The sequence below is a fragment of the Thamnophis sirtalis genome, unplaced genomic scaffold (genome assembly GCF_051295495.1).
Source record: "Thamnophis sirtalis isolate CommonGarterSnake01/CBP01778 unplaced genomic scaffold, rThaSir2_p1.2 scaffold_3, whole genome shotgun sequence".
Lineage (NCBI taxonomy): Eukaryota > Metazoa > Chordata > Lepidosauria > Squamata > Natricidae > Thamnophis > Thamnophis sirtalis.
Window position 1 is genome coordinate 90,362,611 of NW_028261383.1, and position 23,899 is coordinate 90,386,509.

General features: G+C 40.6%; 1 protein-coding gene across 2 annotated transcripts in view; it reads left to right on the forward strand.

Moving 5' to 3' along the window:
* The first annotated feature begins 6,091 nt into the window (after positions 1-6,091).
* Positions 6,092-23,899, forward strand: part of ADAMTS2 (ADAM metallopeptidase with thrombospondin type 1 motif 2) — a 262,418-nt gene continuing 244,610 nt past the window's right edge. For both annotated transcript variants that reach the window (XM_087709481.1, XM_087709482.1), the window contains exons 1-2: positions 6,092-6,549; positions 7,418-7,779. In XM_087709481.1, coding sequence (XP_087565607.1) covers positions 6,459-6,549; positions 7,418-7,779 — 453 coding nt within the window. In that variant the 5' untranslated portion in view covers positions 6,092-6,458. The remainder of the gene's footprint in view (positions 6,550-7,417; positions 7,780-23,899) is intronic.

Here is a 23,899-nt window from a genome sequence, read left to right on the forward strand (position 1 = left end):
CTACTAGCAAACAAACAAACCAAGAAAAGGCCGGTTGACCTTTGCTGCTGCTTCCACCCGCTCAGCCGCCAACTCCACTGGTGTCGGCAAATTTCTCTTCCATCTTCTTCTCTATCTTCACTGAGTACCAGAGTGTACAGAACCAAAGCAGTTTAATCAAACAAACATTCTGAGTATCCAGGATTAAATCCAGAGGTACTTATCTCTGAGTAAACACAAAGAAGAATGTGATGTAAATTGTTTTTTCAATGGAATAACGGCCAGGGATGTCAAACTCTCAGCCCGTGGACTGGATGTGTCACACCCTGGCCATGCCCACCCCCAGTTTAGCAAAGGGGGGTGGGAGTCATGATATGTGACATCGCCAGTTTGACATCTGTGGAATAGCCCATGCAGGACTGGTTTTTTGTTCTGCTTAGAAAACAAAATATCTTGGTGGATTTCCCTTTTGTGACACTTCACCCAGCTTTTTTGAATGAATTTAAACTGATACATTCTGTGCAATAGAGCTGAACCAAATTTGTAAATATAAAGAATTTAGGGTTGACCTACACTGGGAATCTGGTTGTTTCGAATGGAAGTCAGTTTGAAGCAGGCATCTTCAAACTACGACCTGCGGGCCAGATATAGCCCGCAATGCAAAGTATCCAGCCCATGGAGTGGTGAGATTCAGGCTTGCCCCTCACCCTGCCCCTCACCTTTGGCCTTATCTTCCAGCAAGCATTCACTCCAGCTGCCCTTCTGGTTAGTTATTTCACTGGTTGAGCTGCACTTCTGATCACACTGCTGCTGCTGGCTTGAAAAGCAGCTGCCAGCTTGTAAAGTAATGCTTTAAAAGTCTTTAAAAATGCTTTAAAAACAACCTTTCAGGATGTTTTTCACAGCCATATGATGTAGGGCTGGTGGGTGAGCAGGGGTGGGGCTGCTTTTAAAGTAGCGCTTTAAAAATGGGTGGGTGGGGGACATGTCTCCTAGCTTTTTCAAAATCAGCTAAAGTTGGCTAACACTAATTCAAATGCAACCACAGTATAATGCCTGAAGGAGAATTCACCCATTGCTTTCATTCTTGCCATATATAAAGTACACCCACCAAATTGGTTGCTGAATAATTTTGGTAGATATTCATGTGTGTCTATACACATGCGCAAATGTGGCAAAAAGCAAATCAGTTTGTGAATTCTCCTCCAGGCTTAAAAGACCTTTAGCCTTGTAATCCCAAATATTTTTTTAAAAAAATAGTCTCCTATCCCTTCCCTGGCCGCCTCTGCTGGAAGACACTCAAAAGTCCAGCTGCTGCTGCTTGCAAAGACCCCTGAAGCTTTTGGCTGGAACCAAAAGGGAAGGAGCCACGTGGGCCCATAGAGCGGAGAAGGAAGGGGAGGGTCGTTCACTGACAGTTTCTCTCAGCCTGTCATTACTTCTGTGCTATAGTGATCCCTATTTTTTCTCCTTTTCCCTGGGGGGAGGGTGTCTTAAGTAAATAGATTCATTGGATTGAGCAAATACACAGCAAGGGCAAAGGCAAAATGGACTGCTAAATTAGCCACGGCCAACCAGGCATATGACCACCTAGCCACGCCCACCCAGTCACATGACCACCTAGCCACACCCACCCAACCAGTCTGCCTCCTCCCCCAACAGTCTGAGGGATTGTGAATTGGCAAGTTTGAAGACCCCTGGTTTAAAAGATGCATGGGTGATTGCGCTGTACTGGCTCAACGGGAGCCCTCAGGCAGAGGGTCATAGGGTTGATTGAAACAGCATTGCAGGCCCCCTTCAACCTTTCTCCCAGAACTGGTACAAGTAGTTGGCCTGAGATGGTCTATCACTCTGTTTTTCTTGTCCAGATCCTTTCTCACACAAAAAACATCCAAATCAGCATCTGGATGTGAAGGTAGTTTGGAAGTACTGTAGGTTAAGAAGCAGGCAGAATCTTGACAAGTTTGTGATTCTATGAATGAATGATTCTTGGGAATAGCCGTCCACCTGTTGAAAGACAATATTCTGTCAATATTAACAACTTCCAAAAGGTGAAAGTGGATTACACTTACACTTGGATTGCAATCTTGTACATAGAGGTGTGTGATGTTTTCTGCATATAATATAATGATATAAATATTGTTATTTACTTCCTCCCCCTTTGAGGTTTTGTGAAGCAATAGGAATACCAAGGCTTGTCTGTCAGGTTGTCTTTGGGGTATAGTAGAAGATCCTCTAGAACGCAGTCTGGATATACTGTATTAATTTCATCGGAAACTATTTGAAAACACTATAACAGAGTATGTCCCTCTGAAATTCACTGGGGTGACAGGACTGGACTATTACTGTGCTTTCATTGTTCCTTTAGGACTGGAAGTTTTGCAGAATCACCTCAACCATGCATATTTTTCATTGATGTTGTTGCATGGCTCATATTAAAGGAGAAACAGGAGATTGAAAGAGCAAAGGTCTTGGAAATACTAAGGGTAAAGGGAATAGCAAACAATTTATTTCTTTTCTTTTTAGCTTCCCAACATTGTTCAGTTTTTAAAACTATTTCTAGTAGAAGGAAGCTGCATAAAAAGGGGGTAGATAATCCCAGTTTATATGGATCTATGGTAGGCTTCTTGGTGCCATAAGTGATATTTAAAGAGTGCTGATTTCCCAGATGGAGCTTATTAATTTAAAGATGATTAATATCTACTCACACTTAATATTTATGGTTCTTTACAACGTATTTCGCTTTTAGGCATGCTGATCTCTAAATTGTTGCCTGCTTGATGTTATTCACCTCACCCATCTACCCTCTTTTTCTATGTTTGTCTTTTTCTTTATAGAGTTTTAAAATTACCTGTTCTTCTTTGGGTTATTAAACTTACCTGTAAATTTACAGTTTTTCTTAATACTCCAAAATATTGATTCCAGTGCTTGCTTCAGAACTGGTATTCAGCAGATCTGACCAGTTCTGGAGAACTGGTAAATGCCACCTCTGACTGGTCCCGCCCCCATCTATTCTCTGCTTCCTGAATCCCAGTTGATCAGGAGGAAATGGAGATTTTGCAGTATCTTTCCCCTGCCATGCCCACTAAACCATGCCCACCAAGCTATGCCATGCCTATCAAGCCACACCCACAGAACCGGTAGTAAAACAATTTGAATCTTACCACTGGCTTGCTTGCTTGTTGTATTAAGATGTACAATTGGATATCATCCACACATTGATAATATTTGACTCCAAATGATGGATTACTGCATCATGTAGATGTTAATTGGAAGGGGAGAGAATGCTGAGTGCTTCAGAGTTGATCATTTCCTTCCTGTCTATATTGGCTACCCCTGACCCCAGAGAAAGGCGTAGAATCACTATGTAAATATGTGACATAGGGACCATCCTGGACTAATGGCTATTGCTAAAGTAGCAGGTAGAGCAGGGATGTTGAACCTATGGCACATGTGCCACAGATGGCACGTGGAGCCATTTGTCAGGGCACGCAAGACGTTGCGCTGTCAGCTGGCTAGTGTGCATGCACACGCTGGCCAGATGACTTCACCCTTTTTTTGAGGCCATTTTTCGCCCTCCCCATGCTCTAGAGGCTTTATAGGAGCCTGGGGAGGGCAAAAACAGCCTCCCCTGCCCCCGGAGGTCCTCCAGAGGCTTCAGGAGCTTCCCTGAAGCCTCTGGAGTGCAAAAAACCAGCCCTATTGGCAAACAGAAAGTTTAGGAACGGCCTTCCAGTTTGCTCGTAGGGTCAGTTTTAGCCCTCCTGAGCCTTCAGGGGCCTTCTGGAGTCTTCCCTGAAGACTCCGGAGGACAAAAAACGGCCTTACAGACAAACCAGAAGTGATTTCCGGTTTGTTCGTAGGGTTGTTTTTTGCCCTCCAGAGAAGACTCCAGAAGGCCCCTGAAGGCTCTGGAGGGCTAAAACCGGCCCTAGGAGCAAGTTCTGTTCCTGAACTTCCAGTTTGCCCATAGGGCCATTTTTTTGTGCTCTGGAGGTTTCAGGGAAGCTGAAGCCTCCGGAGGGCGTCTGGGGGCGGGGAGGCTGTTTTTGCCCTCTCCAGGCTCCTATAAAGCCTGGGGAGGGCGAAAAAAGCATGCCAAAAATGAGGCGGAGTGCTGGTCATGCACGCATGTGTACTGGGATCACGCATTGCATTATGGATGTGGCATGCCCACGCACAACTCCCTTGAGCTCCCCCACTTTTGGCACGTGAGCCAAAAAAGTTTTGCCATCACTGAGGTAGAGTCTATGGTCAACCAGTTTAACTTAGTCTTAACAGCATGAATCCTGTTTAAAATAGGAGGTCTGAGTAGTCTTAACTCATGCCCTTACTGCTCCCTGACTGGATTACGGCAATGTGTACTCTACTTGCTACTCTAGAAGTCAATTTGGATACTTCTGCTTGTGCAAAATGTAGCCCCATGTATGCTGGCACGTGAAAACCAATATTATGGGTACCGCATTGACTGCCAGTATGTTTCTAGGAGCAATTCAAACCTACATGGCATGTATCCTGGATACCTGTGGTTTGTTTTCTCCAGAGAGAAGCCACCCATCCTGTTCCATTGGCCCACAAGGGTATTCTCAGGTTTTCTTCCCTCTGTGAGATCAAGTAGGGATGGATATGGAAATAGGAGCTCTTAGGGCCTCCAGACCGATCCCATTTCATACAGACACAAAGATCTAGCGCCTTAGTAGCGTCATGTGTCACAGGTCATTTTTCCACTTAAAAGGTTATGATAGCTGTTATTTGCATTTTAATGATCTGCGTGTGCTTTATTATTTTATTGTATTTATGTAAACCATTTGGAATGTGGGGGATCAAGGTAGATTTATTTAAAAGATTCATCTCACCTTTCGTCTACCTAGAAGCAAAAGTGGAATACACATAGGTATATAGGATTCCTTCCTCCCATTTCTCTCACAACAACACGATGAAGTAGTTTAGATAGAGAGTAACTGTCCTAAAGTCACCTGGACTATCCCTGGCGGCTGTGATGAAATTCATTTTTTTTTACTACTAGTTCTGTGGCCATGGCTTGATGGGTGTGGCAGGGGAAGGATACTGCAAAACCTCCATTCCCACCCCACTCTGGGGCCAGCCAGAGGTGGTATTTGCTGGTTCTCCAAACTACTTAAAATTTCGGCTACTGGTTCTCCAGAACCTGCTGAATTTCTCCCCTGCCTGGGGGATAGATTTGAACCTGAATTTTCCCTGAGGATGGATTTGAACTTGTATCTTCCCAATCGTAGTCCAATTCTTTAACCACCTTAACCACCGTTAAGAATTACATATAATTGTTAGATGTAACAATAGCATATTAAAAATTAATAGGGAATTAACTTGCTGGAAGTGAATTTCTTTCCCCCCCCTTTTTTTATAAATGCATTTTTGAGTTGTTAAACTAAAACAAGGAGTGGAGTCAAATGCAGGGCTGGGATGCAAAAGTCATCAGGATATGATAATATTTCCATCTAGATTTTATGATAACCAAGATGAGAAAAATCCAGGAATTTTTAGTGCAGCCAGAGGGGAGGCTTAAGTATAATCTAGCAATTACATTTTGATCCGGAAGGATCCGATTCTACCTTTCTAGAGTGGATACCATGATAAGGGGCATGTATAAGCACACCTTAGTGTTCCTATGACCCTGTCTTACTGTCCCCATTTATTCGTATCCATTTCATTCATACTCATGTTTATTCTTATACCTATTACCTTGTAAATGATTGACAAATCAAATAAATAAAATGAAAATAAATAAAAATATCACAAAGTGCCGTGTGGATATAACACATACAGAAAGCAAAAGCCCTCTCTAATTAGACTTGGGGGGGTGGGAATCAGACGACCACTCCCCTTCCTAAGTTGGGAGAGTTCAAGATAACGTACGAGATCTTTTTTCGCAGAAGATCCCCGACCGATTCCAAACCAAGCATCTGGGGGCTTCTGTCTGGTGCGATCTTCCCTTCTAGTTCTCTTTCTAAGAAGAGGAGGATTTTGAGCGCGGGGTGGAGGGAAATACTCAGGATCCCTCAGGAACCGCCTCTTAGCTGGGCTGGGGAAAAGTGTCCCGTAACCGGAGGAGGCTGCAGAGTTTTTGTCTCGGCCGACAGCAGGAGGAGGCTGCGAGAGTTCCAGGGAGAGCCGCCGCCAAGCCAAGCCAAGCCGGGCCGGGCGAGGCGAGGCCGTGGCAGGCTCGCAGGCAGCGGTGGCAGCAGCGGCGGCGGCAGTTCTGTCAATCAGGCGGACTTCCCTCCTTGCACGCCCCGTGCTTTCCAGCAAGCTGCCTGCTGGTGTCTCTGCTGCCTTCGTCGAGGCTGAGCGCTGGAGAGGAGCGGATGAGCCAGGGCAAGGAGCCGCGGGGCTGAGGTTGCCTGGTGGTGGGCTAGAGGGCGGTGCCGGCTGCCTTCAATGTGGCCGGAGCCCCCTGGCAGCGAAGTTGAAGGCTGGGGTTGGGCTGAACTACGCCTGCCATGGCTCCTCTGGCCGGGATCGCCTTGCTTCTTCTCGCCTGCTGGATGCTCCTTTTGGCCCCGGGGGCCCCGCAGAGTCCCGGGGAGAAAGGTAAGTGAGCTGCCGGGTTCCCTCGGCTTAAACTGCCCTAGCCATTCGGCAGGGATTAGCCAGACGCCCCTTCTTTGCCCGCCTCCCCTTGAGGCTGCCTGTCTAACTTCGCCCACGAGCGGAGGACTTTTTGCCCGCTAGAGTTCTCCGCGCCACGTCGGGTTGCTTGGTCCGAGGGCCGGGGAATCCTCCCCGCCGCCACGTGTGGCGTGGTTTTCCGTAGGGGGTTGGGTGGGTGGGTGGGTGTAGCTTCTTCGATCCTGCTGAGCTGGCGGGGCGCCTTTCAGCTGCAAATCAGGGAGGCTGGGACCTCGGTTGAACTCGGACGCGCGGGGCAGAGAATCCACCTGGCAGGGACTTAAGTTTTCCTTCCGTCTGTTTTGCTGGAAGAAAAGAAGCGAAGCCAACGTAGTAGACAGCTCTTTTCTTTTTCTCTTTTTTAAAAAAAAACTTTTCCATTGATATCCCCATCCTTCAAATTTGGGAATAATCGAAACTTTGAGGAGTATGGCAGAGTTTGAAAGTTAATGCGAGGTGTTTGCCCTCCCCACTCACCTTCTATCTTCAAGCAGATGGCTTTCAGAAGCTTCATCACTTAAGATGGGTTTATTCCGCTGTGGGGTGTTTCTAGTCCATCTTGCTCAGGGGGCAGCATCTTGACCCCTGTCCATCCCTAAATACTTACCATGCCTGCCAGCTGGGCTTTCTTAATAAAACAACTGGAAAAATAAGGCATGATGCGTCTCTTAGTATTTTCCCTTCCTTAACCTCACTGACCAATGAAATAGATGACCCCAGCCAGTGGTAGTCTTAGGAGCGAGGTATTCAGCTTGACTCTTATTACTCATGGTTTTCTCTCTCTCTCTAGATTCTATTTTGGGAAATCTAGAGGAATACAGGCTGGTCATCCCAACTAGCACAGACTCAAAAGGCAGGTTCGTTTCCAAAGTCGTGTCGGGAGCATCAAAGAGGCGCTTCCCAAGAGACATCAGGGATTTTCCTCAGGATGCTGCAGGCAAGGAAATTTTTTACAATGTCACTGTTTTCGGACAAGAATTCCACTTTAGATTAAGGCCAAATTCCCGGCTGGTGGCTCCTGGAGCAACTGTGGAATGGCAGGAGGATTCAAACATCACCTACACTGAACCACTTCATGGGGATTGCCTCTATGTGGGGCATATCACGGACTTGCCTAATGCTTCTGTTGCCATCAGCAATTGTGATGGACTGGTAAGTCTATTTTTCTTTCTTTCTTTCTTTCTTTCTTTCTTTCTTTCTTTCTTTCTTTCTTTCTTTCTTTCTTCCTTCCTTCCTTCCTTCCTTCCTTCCTTTCCTTCCTTCCTTTCCTTCCTTCCTTCCTTTCTTTTCTCTTTCTCCCACTCCCACTCCCCTCTCTTTCTCTCTCTTTTATATTATCCTTTCCCCATGGGGAAAGTTTGCGTTTTCAGCATAAAAAGGACAGCAGCAAATCACACCAAATTTGCTATGTTAATTGTGAAATCAAATAAGGAAACGTTCCCTTACATGATGCCAAGTGTGATGAACCAGTGAGCCTCTTGTACAAAGAGTGGAGAAGCAGATTCACCCTGAAGTGGCACATAACCGCTGTGACAAATCACTAATTATCAACATGAAAGTCTCGATCGCTCTCTGGAAGCTTTTCAGCGCATTGAAAAATAGTGACCTACATCATAAACAGTGACCTAATGCTATCACCTGCATGTTTCCTTTCTTCATAGGATCTTAGCCATCTTCTGTTTAGGAGAGCATCTGGAGACCTAGACTTTTTTTTTTTTTTAAAAAAAAGATGGCATTCAAAACTACCATCCCGCTGCTGGGAATTAAATGTGCTCAGAATTTTGGGAGAAATTTTTGAGAAAATGTGCCTCAGTTATGATGCTCCACTTCTCGTATCTATGCCAACTTCCTTAACTTTGAATGCACTCCCATCACCCCAGCCACACAGAGGCAAAGGGGATGATAGGATTTGTAGTCCAACACTTTGGGAATGAGTTCTAGGGCAAGGAAAGTTTGTTTTAATAGGATAATCTGAATGATAGAAGGATCCTTGTGATTTTCAGGGTAAATACCTAACAAGGTTATTCTAAGAGTTCTTTATCTGGATATTCTATATCATCTGTCTGTCTGTCTGTCTGTCTGTCTGTCTGTCTGTCTGTCTGTCTGTCTATCTATTTATCTATCTATCATCTATCTATCATCTATCTATCATCTATCTATCATCTATCTATCTATCTATCTATCTATCTATCTATCTATCTATCTATCTATCTATCTATCTATCTATCTATCTATCTATCTATCTAAACTATCAACCATCTATCATCTATCTCTAATTCAATATTTCACTCCATAGCAAGAAAAGTCGAACTATATGTCTCTTAAATACTATATTTTAAAGTCTAACTGCTTTGCTGAAGTAACTTTGCTTAGTTCTCCTTTAGGGAATGGACATCTAATTATATCCAACATCATCTTATTTATATTGTTTGAGAGAGAAAACAGCTTGCTAACATACAGCTGGTAGCACTTATAAGATAAATGGATTTCAGCTTAGATCGTGACCTTTCTGTTGTCTGAATTCTGTCCAGATTCTGATTAAAAAATAAGAGGCAAGATGTAGTTGCCAACTTTCTCCTTTTTGGGCAATATTCCAATACCTTTAATAGTAGCTTGGCTTAGAAGTATTTAATAGGCAAAATTTTCGATACCATTTCATCTATTGTTATTTTTCTGCATTTTGTGTGGTTGTGAACCAATTTTTGGCAAGCATCTGCACTATTAACTATCCTAGATGGAGATCTTGGTCTTGGTGATATACAACAAGATGGCTCTACTTGGACTTGAACTCATGCCACTATTCTTTCTATGTGCTGATGGCATTAATCAACCATGTCAAGTTGGTTCATTATCCAATCATGGGGGCGGGGGGGGGTGTTGGTGCATGTGTAAGTTAGTGGTGGGATTCAAATAATTTAACAACTGGTTCTCTGCCCTATGACCAGCTGGGTAGGCGGGGATCAGTGGTCATGTGACTGGGTGGGCATGGCCAACTCAACGTCGCTCAGGTCGATGGGTACTTCACCTTAGCTGTTACAATGTAACAAGGGTTAATTGGAGAGGCAGTTTCTGTAAGCAGGGTAATAAAGATTAGGCTAGAAACAACATCAGAATGTTTCCTTCCTGCCTTCTTTACAGGATTAGCTCTTCAAACAACTGGTTCTCCAAACTGCTTAGAAAGTTAAGAACCGAATAGGTGCGAACTGGCTAAATCCCACCACTGGTGTAGGTGCAGAGTACAGACTTATAAGACAACAGAGAAATATTGGGGGCTTTATCTTTTAAAGAAATTTGTCTCTGCTGTATTCGGCTATATTTCTCATCCTCCTCAGGCAATGTTATGGAAGTTTTCATCCCAAACTTCCATCAGAGCACCGAGCTGAAGAAAACTGACATCAAGAATGCATGCACAACTATTGTATTCTCAAGGGACACTTGATTCTCTTGACAATGTCCTTGAGGCTGGAAGTTCATTTTGCTATTCTCTATGGCTGTGCAGCACTTCAGATTTGAAGACAAAATAGGGGTACTGGAGTGCCGTCTGTGTGTGCATGTATGTGCGTGTGCATGTGTGTGTGTGTGTGTGTGTGTGTGCGCGTGCACGCGCGCACGCATTGTCAGAATATTGCTGAAAAATCAAATCCAGAAAACACACACAGATAACTGATTCATCTGGATTCATTAACTTCTTTATTCATAATAACAGATGAATAAATGTACAATATCAATAGTAGATTCTTTCAACGTGGCAGAAAGTACAAGCAGAATACAAGCAGGAGAGAACACTTAGTTTCATTTCAGAGTTCAGAGCAGACAGAGTCTTAAGTTTCAGTTTCGATTCTCAGCACAGACTCAGATCTGTTTAAGCTCTCATTGGCTGACTTAGTTGTTATGCCTATTCATTGGCTGACCTTGCTGTCATGTCTCTCCCAGTCATAAATATTGTAACACACTTGTGCATGTGCGTGCGTGCATACGTGCATGCATAGTGATTATCTGCAATCCCTTAAATCAAAACACATCTTTCTCCTAGACATGTGATTCAGCCGGGGAAGGAAGATGTGTCATTCCAGAAAAAAGATGCAGCTACTTTGAGGAATTGCAGATGAGCTATGGGAGCAGTTTGGCAGGTTCTAAAGCACTTGTTGTCTTTCAAGTTCAAAGTATCACAAAAGCATTGGCAACAAAGGTAGTGCCATGTAGCATGTAGTTGTGGATCAGGTGACGTCTATGTGATCACATTCAGAGTTGTTAAGACCTAGAAACTCCAGGTTGAGCTCTGAGGTTGGACTTCTTTTGTGAAGGAGTTTTGAAACAAGATACAGGAAAACACTGTCTTTATAAGCTACCTTAGAAAGAGAATTTTCTTGAAGGAAGACTAAGAATTTGATTTAGCTGAATAATAAAATAAGTAAATAATGCAATTTTATGGACTCATAAAACATTAAAAAGGATTCATATATAAAAAACGCTGCAGATAAATAAATAAATAAGTAAATGGGGAAAGCTATTGGATATAAAAGATTGTAGAGCCGTGGTGGTGCAGTGGTTAGAATGCGGTATTGCAGGCTAATGCTGCCGACTGCCAGCAGTTCGATTCTCACCGACTCAAGATTGACTCAGCCTTCTATCCTTCCGAGGTTGGTAAAATGAGGACCCAGATTGTTGGGGGAAATATGCTGACTCTGTAAATCACTGGGAGAGGACTGTAATGCACTATGAAGTGGTATATAAATCCAACTGTGATTGCTATGTAGCTTTGGGGTCCCCCCCCTTAAAAATCAAAATACCTCTCTCTAGTTTGGTTTAGTGATTAAGGTATCAGGCTAAAAACCAGGAGACTGAATTCTAGTCCCATTTTAGGCACAAAAGCAGCTGGGTGAGATTGAGCCAATTACTCTCTCTCAGCCTTAGGAAGAAGACAATGGCAAGCCACTTCTGAAAATCCTTGAGAAGAAGAAAACTTGTCATGCATTCTCCAAGAATCAAACACCAATTCAATGGAAAGGGGAATAAAATAGGCTACCCTCCTTGTGATGTCCTTCTAGAAGTTACAAGAGCATATGGGGAATGACATTGGCATTGGGATGTTTATTTACTTATTGTGTCTTAATTGCTGATTTGGCTTTGATTAAAAAAAAACACTGTACTTTGGTAAGTCACCAAGTGTTGGCAGCATATCCGTTTGAACAACAACAACAAAATCCTCCTGTTTTACCAGCTGTTTGATCCATATTCATTTGTTCTATGTATTTAGTCTCTTCAACTTTCCATGACTTTGGAGCCATATATTGCTTCCTTATATTTGTTTACAAGAAATAAAAGGGAAATATTTGCACCCTATTTTTTTTTTTAAAAACCTTCAAGGAACTAAAGTGGAGTAAAATCTGAATCTTAGATGAAATTGATTTGAAATTCGAAGCAAGCTCTACTTTTCCTACTTTCTCTTCATTTCTATCAATAAAACTTTGAACAAACTGTAGCCGTGATGGCAAACCTATTGCATGCGTGCCAGAGGCGTCACGCAGAGTCCTCTTTGTGGGCACCTGTGCCGTCACCACCTGCTCTTCTGGTTTCTGGTGCTGGTATTAGCACACACTGGAGCACCAGACACCCAAAGACCAGCTGGCCGGTGTGCATGCGCAGGATGGAAACCCAAGGACCAGGTGGCCGGCAGGCGCATGCACATCAGTCAGCTGGTCTTTTGAGTTTTCGGTATTCTGGTGCACATGTGCTCATGCATGTCCCAGTTGGGCACTCGATGCCGAAAAGATTCGCCATCACTGAACTATAGCATCTACTTATCTGAAATTTGGTGTATTTAATCCCGTCACATTGTAATTTTGAAAACAACAATCAAAAGAGGACACAGATTGATGATTTGAATATACTTCACTGTTCTGACCCCCCTCTTTGCTCGTTCAGAAATGACAGCCAGACAGAACTTCAAAGGAAATATCTTTATCAGTCCCGGCTTTTGCTGGCTGCGAGCCCATAATAAACATAGATAAATTATCTGGCAAAAAGTTAAACAGCAAATGCAAAAACAAACTCTCGCAGCAAACCAGGTTTACATAAAGCAAATCACTTATCCAAGTGCTTCTTTGAATCATAAACATGAACTAGACCAGGAACGGAAAGGAACTAACGAACGAATGAACGACGTTGACTTCTGCAACTAAGGCGTGGCACCATCAGTCTTTTATCCACAGGAGGAGATCCTTAACGAGCCCCAGCTGCTTGTTATCTTCTGTGAATCCACTCACAGGAGATTTCTGTGTCAATCTGATAGCAGCTTCAAAGGCTCCTACCGAGCCACAACACTTCACTATACTCCATATAGCATATATGGAAAGTAGGTGTACTGAACTAAGTGTTAGACTTTGCTGCCACTCAGATGAGTGGCCTTTAAATCAATTCAAAGTGAAGTGGCTTTTGTTTTAAATTGATGAATGTTGTTTCTTTATGTTTAGTATAAATTGGATTTGAGAAACATTCTATTCAAATAAAAATAGAATGAAACATGGAAAAAGCATCTTGTGATGCTCACCTAATAGTTAAATAACACCAGTGCAATAAGTGAACTTAATTGTAATGTATCCTATTGATTTTCCTTTAAGTGAAGGAAGTTAAGCAAGAATGGGGCTGAAAGCTTGCTGGTTGTCTTTCCCATTCAGATTGCTTTGCAGATAATCTTGTTTCACTCCTATCAGCTTGTGAGAGCAAATCTTCTTTGAATAATAGTAATTTGTATTAAAGTTTATACTTACAGTGATAAAATGTAATGCCAACTAAAAGCATTAACAAATGAAAAGAACAGGTAGAAAGTGCAGAAAAGAACATAAAGAAAAATAGAAAAGAAGGAAAAATAGAAATATAATAAAGAAAACTAAAAGAAATATACAAAGCAATGAATTTTATCAAACAGCAATAACTTCAGTAACTTTTTACCATTGAGTATACAACAAAATATCTCTTCTTCCCATATCTCATCTCTTATCTATAAATGACTTCTTTAAACCTCATTTTGATTCTGGTCAGCAAAAGTCCATTAAAGATTACCAGAAATAACAATATATACATTTTCACCTTAATCAAGTAAGCAAACGTTATATTCTTTCCCTTTGCTTTTAACAAACTTGATCTTTAATCCCCATAAATAATGTCCTATATTTCTTTTTCTCTTTCAAAAAATCCTTCAAAACTTTGGCAAGTCTTTTTTTTTTAATCCAAAATTATAAAGTTATCCAACTCACTCTGCTAATTTGTTATTTGTAGATCCTTTTTAATTATTAGGACATCAACCAGTTTCATTTTTATATCCAAAGTAACATCTTTTTCTATATAATTTTATCGCTTATTTTTACATCCATATTCAAATCAGCCTCAGTCTCAATCTTGTCCAGTAAATCTGTTCCTCTTCTATAAATTCTTTTAAACCCAGTTTGCTTATAATAATAGAAGACAATTATAAGATTAATTTTTGAATGCATTGTCCCTAAATAGCCTTCAATTCTTCCAAAGATACAGGATTTTATTTCATTCTATTTTAGTCTGTCAAATTTACTTGTTCTTCTTTAATTATAATATTTAGTTCTTTCTGCTTCCCTTTAGTGTTCAACCTTCAAAGTTCTATCTTATTATGGTTTCCACCTAAACAACAGCATTTTCCTATGAGAAGCTTCTTTATAATTAATTTCAAAATCTTCATTTTTTAAAATAAAATTCAGAACAATGACATTTTCCCATAGGAAGGGTTCTTGTAATTAATTTCCTAATCTTCTTTCAAATCCATCTGGATCCTTAATCTGTTTTTCCCCCAGAATCAATCTTCTAATTGCCCTTTTGCCATTTATTTAAATTTGTATAAACTGTCATTTTCTAGGGATTGAAGAAGATTCATTTGATGTGATAAAACTGATCAAGAAAGGAAATATGCAAACCTTTTATCTATAAATGTGCAAATTGCAGTTTGGGCAAAGATGGTAATCCATTGCCTTTCAGGGCTCTAAATCCATTCAAGACCACTGTTTTATGGTCTATTTATAAAGACCTACTATCTGGAGAACTTGTTAGTGATCCAAGATCCTTTTCTTGTCCAGAGAGGAATTCTGAGGAACCAATCCATTTGCCAGTTTCTCATTTGCTGCATTCTCAGTGAAGCTGTTTTCTCCATTGCTTCCCTGAAAGTCCCATGGGAATAAGTCTGGTTACTTGAATGCATATCTTCAAGTGGTTTGCAATCATGCAGAAAGCCTTCCAAAGCCAGCACCACAAGATAGCATTGGTTGTATTTGGTTGTCCTTCCAACCAAAGGAAATTTCAGTGGGATCCATCCAATGAGTCCATAAGGACAGGCCTTGAGGAATTATCCTGGAAACCTTCCTAAATTCCCCCCTCCCTCAGGTTAGGGTTTATGAGAAGTAATGTGCCAGACATCTTGTTCAAGCTGTAGTATTTAACCAACCATAGCTAATCGTGGGGACCAGGCAGGAAGGGAAGCCGATCTTTTTAAAGAACATAATGCAGTATAAAATATAAACATTTTAAACAAATAGTTTATTCTTGGCTAGATTAGGAAGTTGAAAAATATTCTGGAAGAAGTTTTTGGCAAACTACTTTGTAACATTGCCAAAACTCCACATGGCCATACAATGAACATATATTAAAACAGCTCACCCAGAGCAATTGGACAGCATGACAGTTTCCTGGATATTGGTTGTAGTGAGAAGAGTAACGTAGGAGTGATCGTAATGAGAAATAATGGTGGCTGCGATTAGGAAAAGGGGCTCCAGGACAATTAAATGAGCAATTTGAATATCATGATAGCCACAAAAAGATATCTGGCCTTCCATATTTCCTGGCCCAAGTCCCCTCAAATATAGCAAATATATTTGAGAATAATAATCTTAAGATAATAAGAATAATCTTGAGATAATAAGCAAGGCAACGGTTAGATAAAAGAAATCTGAGTCCGGAGCAGAAATACAATTGGAGAAAGCACCTCTGACATGGCCCTCCTCAGCTCTCATGAAGATAAAGGGAGGGAGGGGGAAACACACTCAGGCCTGCAAGATTCTGTTATCATAACCTTGTAATAAAGTAGGACTAGCATTCATAACTTGGGTATCCTAGTCTAGTCTTCCTTGAAGGGCTAACACTTTCCATCTCTTTCTTTAAGTTCCACAGCTGGTAATTAATCCTTTCACCTTTCACTGGATCATTTTTTAATCTAATAATAATGATCTTTGTGCCTGTGACTATAATGAAGTGAAAAGAGCTTGCTAGGTTCTTGTACAGAATGACCAGCCTTTGTAGCTGAAGAAGTTGAGCAGGAAATAAGGAAATGAATGAATGGCCATTTGTGTATCGATCAACAAGTATATGTTTGCCTTTTTTATTTTTTTCAGTCTCCCTAGCTATTAGTTTTGTGGTTATCATTTATACATTTTGGCACCTCCATAAAATGGAATGGATCAGATTTCCATATGAGAGTGGTAGGATTAATCACTATATTAAAAGCTTACAAGGAACGACAAGAGGAAATTATAGGATGGATTTAATAGGTCTCATTAAGATCCTTCTACATGTGGATGCCCCCTTGTCACAAGGGAGGGGCTTAATGTAAGTTAGTTTGCTCTATTGTGTTCCCCATAACTACCTACGACTGTGAAAGTTGGACCTTCAAAAAACAAGGCAGGAAAAAAATTGACTGTTTGAGTTGTGGTGGTAAAGAAGGGACCTGTATATTCCGTGGAAACCAAAAGTGACTAACAAGCAACTATTGGAGCACATAGCAATAGCAGGAGCACTTAAACTTATAGACCGCTTCACAATGCTTTACAGCGGTTTACAGAGTCAGCATATTGCCCCCAACAATCTGGGTCCTCATTTTACCCACCTTGGAAGGATGGAAGACTGTGTCAACCTTGAGCCTGGTGAGATTCGATCTGCCAAACTGCTGGCAGCCGGTGATCAGCAGAAGACGCCTGCAGTACTGCACTCTAAACACTGTGCCACCATGGCTCATAACACCAGAACATGTCACTAAAAGGCAAAATCAGGAAACTGCGTCTAAATTTATTTTGGTCATATCATGGAGGGGAATTCACTGGAGAAAGCAATTATGTTCAAAAGAGTTAGTGGTAAATGGAAACCAGGCCATCAGAGAACATGGTGGCTGGACACTATCAAAGCTGACACTATCAAACCTGGTCCACAGAATTGTCCAGAGTCAGGCTCAACTGAAGAGATATCATCATCATCATCATCATCATCATCATCATCATCATCATCATCATCATCATCTGTCCTTTGCTAATTTATATTGAGCCAACACATTCTAGGAATGTTCCCAGGGCTTGTTTGGGACTTGTTTCGGAACAACCTTTTCTTCAAGAATGACTCTGTCATTTAAGATTGTTGAAGAAAGCAAGCAGCTTGCATCAAAGCAGGCAGGAGGGCAATTCATTCTGTAGCAATTGTTACACAGCCTCTGACCTTCTTCTTACATGTCTCACATTAATAGGGCAGGTGGGCAGCAGAGATTTGAAAGCTCCTCTCCAGCATTGTTCCAAATCCAGGGACTTTCCAGTAGCAACAATGATCTTAAACAGCTGAATATTTCACAGCATGAACTACCATGACTGTTGCCCGTTTCACTAGCAAGTTGAAGTAGAGGCGAAATATTTGTCTGGAAAAGAAACCAATTTAATAGTTGCACTCCCCCACCATAAAATATATCACCATAAATTAAAGTAGAAGATGTGTACCTGAATATAATTTACACATGCTGTTTTGCAGATACTCCATCTAGTCTTATACAGTCGTTACTGTAATTTAAATAGGACTAAAAACCTTATATCAAGCAAGACTATGCCTCAGTATCTTGTCTGTTTGGTCCATCTCTTTGACAGGTACTGATGGTGAACGCTGTTAATAACAATGATTTTCCATGTATGCCTGGCTCTTCTACTTAGGTTAATACAGTAGTCAAGGCTGCTAATAGAAACATATCCATTAACAATAACATTTGACTGTTACTGTCATTCAGTTCAGTTTGGTTGAGAAACCTGTGATCTTACAGAGGTTACTGAACTCCATATTCTACTAATTTCCATTCCGGATACCAAGGTCTGTTGTAAGTAGACAATCTTCATAAGGCGGAAACATGTCAATCTAAAGTCACCAAATTGTTCATAGTTTGTTTTGAAGAATGCTTTCATTAGTGATCATCACGTAGAACGTTTTTGTAGCATTTCACACAAGTCTATCTGTCTTCAGGTTCTCCATCAGTACCATTTTGTAGCACACTTTTCCTTTATCTTCCTGTTAATATTTGGTGAAATTCACCCAATAATATTAATTTGCAATGTGATCTTTTAGAATTTAGAATAAATGTGCCTTATGCTCTGTATCAGCACCCTTAGATTTCTCCTTTACAGTAAGAGAGTACAAAGGCTGTCTGATGATTCTAGTGGGTGTAGGTATTTTATTTCATACAAACACGTGGTATAAAGTGTACATAGTTATATCAGTTGAGAATCATAGAGTGAATGTTTTTCAGCTTGTCAGAACTTCTCTACTTTCTCTGTTTGCTCACAACAGTCACTGGAAAGAAGTGGGAGCCTGACTTTTGTTGTCACTCTAGTATGAACCTTTGAGTCAATCTGAACTTTGGTAATTCTGTCCATGCAGTTTTCTTGGCAGGATTGTGAAAGTGCTTTGTCACTGGCTTCTTCTGGGGTGGGTTTTTTTCCTCCAACTTTCCATTCTAGCCTGAATTAGTAATGGAAAAGCACTGATTTGGAACAGAATTGCAGATGAGGCTTCCCCCCTTCAGGTAGCTCTGTGGTGGATATATTGGTGACATGTGCATGCTTATGCATCTGCTTGGTCTCTGGACGTTGATCTGGAAGAAATACAGCTGTCATGCCCCAGATGTCCTGTGATGCAGGATTTAGAGTCTAACTAGGTGGAATAACAATGAACACAATGCTAGAATGCAACTTGCACAGAATAGATGAAAACTAGAGAAAGTTTTAGGGGGGTGAATGGTGCACTGGACTTTCTTCCTGTCTATAATCAACTTTCCAACTCTTTATTTTTCTTCTTGCATGTTTCCTTTTGGTCTTTGAGCCTGTCCAGGACAAAATCCTGTGTCTGTGTGGATATAGATAGATATAGATAGATAGATAGATAGATAGATAGATAGATAGATGGATGGATGGATGGATGGATGGATGGATGGATGGATGGATGGATGGATAGATAGATAGATGATAGATAGATAGATGATAGATGATAGATGATAGATGATAGATAGATAGATAGATAGATTAGATAGATAGATAGATAGATAGATAGATAGATAGATGAACAGATAGATAGCTGGATGGCTGGATGGATAGATAGATAGATAGATAGATAGATAGATAGATAGATAGATAGATAGATAGATAGATAGATAGACAGACAGACAGAGATGGATGAATAGCTGGATAGATAGATATGAGAGAGAGAGAGAAAGAGAGAGAGAGAGAGAGAGATACAGAGACAGAGAGATGGTGGGAGATTCCAGTGAAAACACTGGGGATGGGACTTTTTAAGAAATCAAGCTTAGCTTGTACAATTCTTTTTGGTAGTGATATTAGTTTCCCCAAAGATATGCCTTTATCACAAGGAATTTGATTTACAGATGCAAAAAAAGTTTTAATATTCTATCAAACATGCTGCCAATGTGATCATTGGTTTTTACATTAATAAATGATAATTTAGATGTAAAACCAAATGTTCAACATGAATTGATGTAAAATAAAAAAAAAGATGAACAGTTTCTGTTTCCATTCAAGCTAATCATCCTTGCTTGGTGTTGGAGATTTTGGAGTTAGCAATCACATTTAGACTTATATACCGCTTCACAGTGCTCTCTAAGCGGTTTATAGAGTCAGCATATTGCCCCAACACTGGGTCCTCATTTTACTCACCTTGGAATGATGGAAGGCTGTCATTCTTGAGCCTGGTGAGATTCGATCTGCCAAACTGCTGGCAGCCGGTGATCAGCAGAAGTGTACTGCACTCTAATCACTGTGCCATCATGGCTAAGTTAGCCAAGAAATAAAAAAATGTTAAGGCTGAAGTCCTGAAAACTTGTTGTTTGAATTAATTCAGCATCACTGCAGATTCTAAAATGTAGCTTATGATTTAAAATCAGGCACTTCTTTATGTTAAATTAACTTAATAGACTCTGTAATTACTATGCTTGATCACGGTCATAATTTTGACTTTGGTGCAGATTTCTATGTTGGTATTCCAAAGATGTGCAATTAGATTTGTTACAGGAGACCTGCTTTTCAAATTCATTATTACCAGGTATTTCACTTCAGTCCTTGATTCTGTCAGTGAAATATTAAGCATGTTTACTCAGAGGTTACTCCCATTGAATCAATAATCCTTACCCTATTGCAAGAGTAGTTAGGGTTGCATTTTAGAACCAGAGATCTCAGCATTTGCGTTATGTGATTACTATTAGTAATGGAGGTGGGAAGCATTCCAACACTGAAATAAAGGCCACATCAAACAATATAAGTGTTCTGACATAGGCTTCCCAAGAGCCTGAAGCAAACTCCTTGTCCCAACAAAAACTCATTTTATTAATTTACTGTGATTTCTGCTAATGCACATGCAGAAAAGTCTTTCAAGGGAGGATTTACAGTCACAGACCTTATCTGACATAGAGAGCTGCCAGGCCGATATCTGCAAAACTTGGCAAGGAGTCTTGGAGAGTCACAAACCAATTAAGCGAACTAATTGTCTACTGCAAATTCCACTCCCCTTTCCCTCCTCTTTTATTTCTTCTGGGAGGAATGTTTCTTTATTTCTTCATTGTCCACCTGCAGCCTTACTCCCAAGTCGACCCCTGTTCTTTATCTGTTCCCTTCATCTGGCAACTCTGCGCATGCACATACTGGGAACAGGTTCCAGCTATTTGTCTGCCTCACTGATGTCTGACTGATGGCAGCTGATAACTGGCATATGCCTCTGACACAGAGCCCTCACCAGAGCCTTCCCCAGACTCCAGGACTGGCCCATGTTCCTACCCAACCTCCTCACTCCAGTAAAATCACAACTACATTCTTGCATTTCGTGTGAAAATAGCTTTGACAATTAGGGCTTCCTCTGTCTCTAGCCAATCTAAGCTACTGAAATGGTCAAGATAGAAGTCATGTGATAGCACAGAAACAGAACCATTTATTCCATGCTCCAAAGTGCTATGTTTAAATGGCAAAGGTCTCAAACAGATAAGATTGTTCAACTGAAGAGCAAGGGGAAAAGCTATTAGATACAGCGTTGATTTCTCACCATTCAATATTGGAAATCACCATCCTACCAGGAATAGGTGCCATAATTGGATTCTCCAGGAAATGCTAACTCTCCCCTTGGCACCAATGGAGAAGGTGAAGCTGATGGATGAAGCAAGCATTTAAAAGACTATGAACATTGGGAGACTTGCTGAAGGTGCTTCCACAGTTGTTCTCTCTGCTAAAGTAGTGGGAGACTTCCTGGTAATTATTAATGAGAAATCATTCTTACCATGATTCATATTGATTAGAAGTGATGGCAGGATATTGCTTCTCTTTCCTAATCCAGCATGATGCTCAGTTTGGAAAAAAAATCTTTTATTGTTTCAGGTTGTGGACAAATTGCTAACAAAAGTGGTTTTGGGGTAGGACTACTGAATGCTTTGCTTCTATTTTTAAAGCACAATTGGGTTTGTGCTTTAATTTCAATTTTAGATTGAATTGTAAGATTTGTTCTCACACCAACAAATAATCAAATAACTACAACCAGCTGAAGTCTTCCTCAGTTTCATTGAGATGAGCCTCTTCGTCTTCAGTGCACATAGGATTATGAAAAAAAACCATTCAGAAAGTCAAATGTAGATGAAGATAGTTCTTCCATTTTTATTCCTCTCATGTTAATAAATCTTGCTAAAGAGAACTTTGTGAGAATTGTGCTCAGAAAAAAAAAACATTTTCAGTCCAGGCAGCTAGCTGCCTGCAATCTAATGTAGATTCTCTTCTTGTGACAACATGTATGCATTGCTTGACACTTGGTATCACAATGTGGTTTGATTTAACCATTTCCCCTGCAACTAACATGAAAAGTATGAAGAGCAGATCCACTGGCAGACCTTCTTATACTAGCAATAAGCAGTGAATGGGTAGTAGGACACATTCCCCTGCTTAGGGAAGGTGCATCAGACCTGAAATTTTAATATTCAATTAATTTGGTAACTCAGCATCCACAGCCATAGGGATTAGTGTTCAAACTGGCTAGAATTCTAGGGATTGTAGTTATCCCAAAGGTGCTTTTTCAAGAGACAACTGGTTTTTCTGGTTTTTCTTTGAAGATGTTTCACTTCTCATCCAAGAACCTCTTGAAAAAGCACCTTTAGGACAACCATGACCTGGATGACTGAGAATCTCCATAGACATTTAGAGATTGTAGTGCTATTCCATGTAGATTCCATGCAGATTCTGAAGGGAAATTTGCTGAAGGGAATGGCTGAATGTAGCATCACTATAGCTGTGGTAAACAAGATCACCACATAAACTATCAAGGCATTGGGAATAAAACCTAGAAGGGCTTGCTCTTTCACAAAATCTAAACTTTTATTTTATTTTTATGCTCTAACAGATCCCTAAAAGAGGCTGCTTTCCCAAATTCTAATTTGCCTAAAAATGCCAGTAACAGTAGTGCTGTTTCAACTTCTCGAATAGGAGAAGTGACTGAATTCCAAGGCACATTGTGCCAATTGAATGACAATCTGTGCTGGCAGCCACTCACTCATTAATCTTTAGAAGGAATCTGGGGGTGTGGTTCCTCTTGCTTTAAGCTTGCATGTCCAGATTCCTAACAAAGCCATTTTCATAGGTGATGCATTTGAGTGCATCTTCCCCTTACGGACTTTAAGTTGTTAAAATTTGTTTCTGAATGTTATGAGAAATATCAATGGCATTTTAGTGAAGTCATTGAGGAACTGAACTTGAAATATGCCCCTCCCACTGATATTTTTGGGAGTCTGACCTGCTTGCCATCTTCGAGTGATGATGTCCATTCACAACAGTAGATAGAGAGCGACATACCTGAGTCAGCCATTGCAATGCAATGACGCAGAAGGCAGCATTTGTGTGACAATATCACTATTTACTTATCATTGTTTTAGTCTGTAGAGATCTTCAGTCATCCAGGTCATGGTTGTCCCAAAGGTGCTCTTTCAACAGCTAACTGGACTTCCTTGTTTTTTTTCTTTGAAGACATTTCGCTTCTTCAGCTCTGACAGGATAGTGGGGAATCCTTCCATCCCGCCCAGTTGATGAATTCTGGGAACTGAAGTCCACAGAGCTTAAAGCAGCCAAGATTGAGAAACACTGTGTTGTAGATTTAAAATTGAACTGAATTCAAGCTGACAAGAATACTCCTAAGATATTAAATAATTTCCTCTTTCAGTCATAGTTCAGTGACATCATGTTGCCATGCTTGGCTAGAGACTTAATTAAGACTTTTGGAAACAGTCTCAGTTTGTATATGGTTGAGTTATTTCCCAAAAGTTAATAGAAATCTTCCAATAAAGAAGAAACTGGTGTTCCTCTGAAATGGAAATCATCTTTTGTTGCCCTACTTATAATTCTTGTTGATTTTCAACTTTGCTGCCTGGGCTGAATCAAGCCAGATTGTAGCCATATTAGTAAACTGTTACCATTTGCTGATTATACTGTCCTCATTTTAATTTGATAGAAAGTCTTTATGGATTATTTTATTAATTTCGTCTTCATTTGTGTAGCTAGCACATACCCATTTCAAGACTTCAACCAAGCTGTTAAAATTTGCATCCACTTGATGTTTCCCTTGTTCAGCAATGCATCTTTCATGACGTTTATTCATGAAAAAAAAGGTGACTTTTTTTTAGGGTTGCTGTGTTGCATGAAAAAACAACACCGATTCTCTTGATGTTTTAGTTAGTATAAAAGAGTCTAAGATGAGCATGGAAACATTGTTTTGAAAATGCATGTCATTGCTTTGTAAAACGCTATAGGTTATTTGAAGGTGGGGATCACATCCTTGGTTTATGACTCGCAGAATGCTAATAAATTGAATTTATGGCTAAAGGAGGAAGTGAGCCTTTAGGATTCTGGAAAAAAAATGCTAAATTATTTTGTCTGCATGCATATGTGAGTAGAATAACTAGGAATTATTAAATATTTATTTC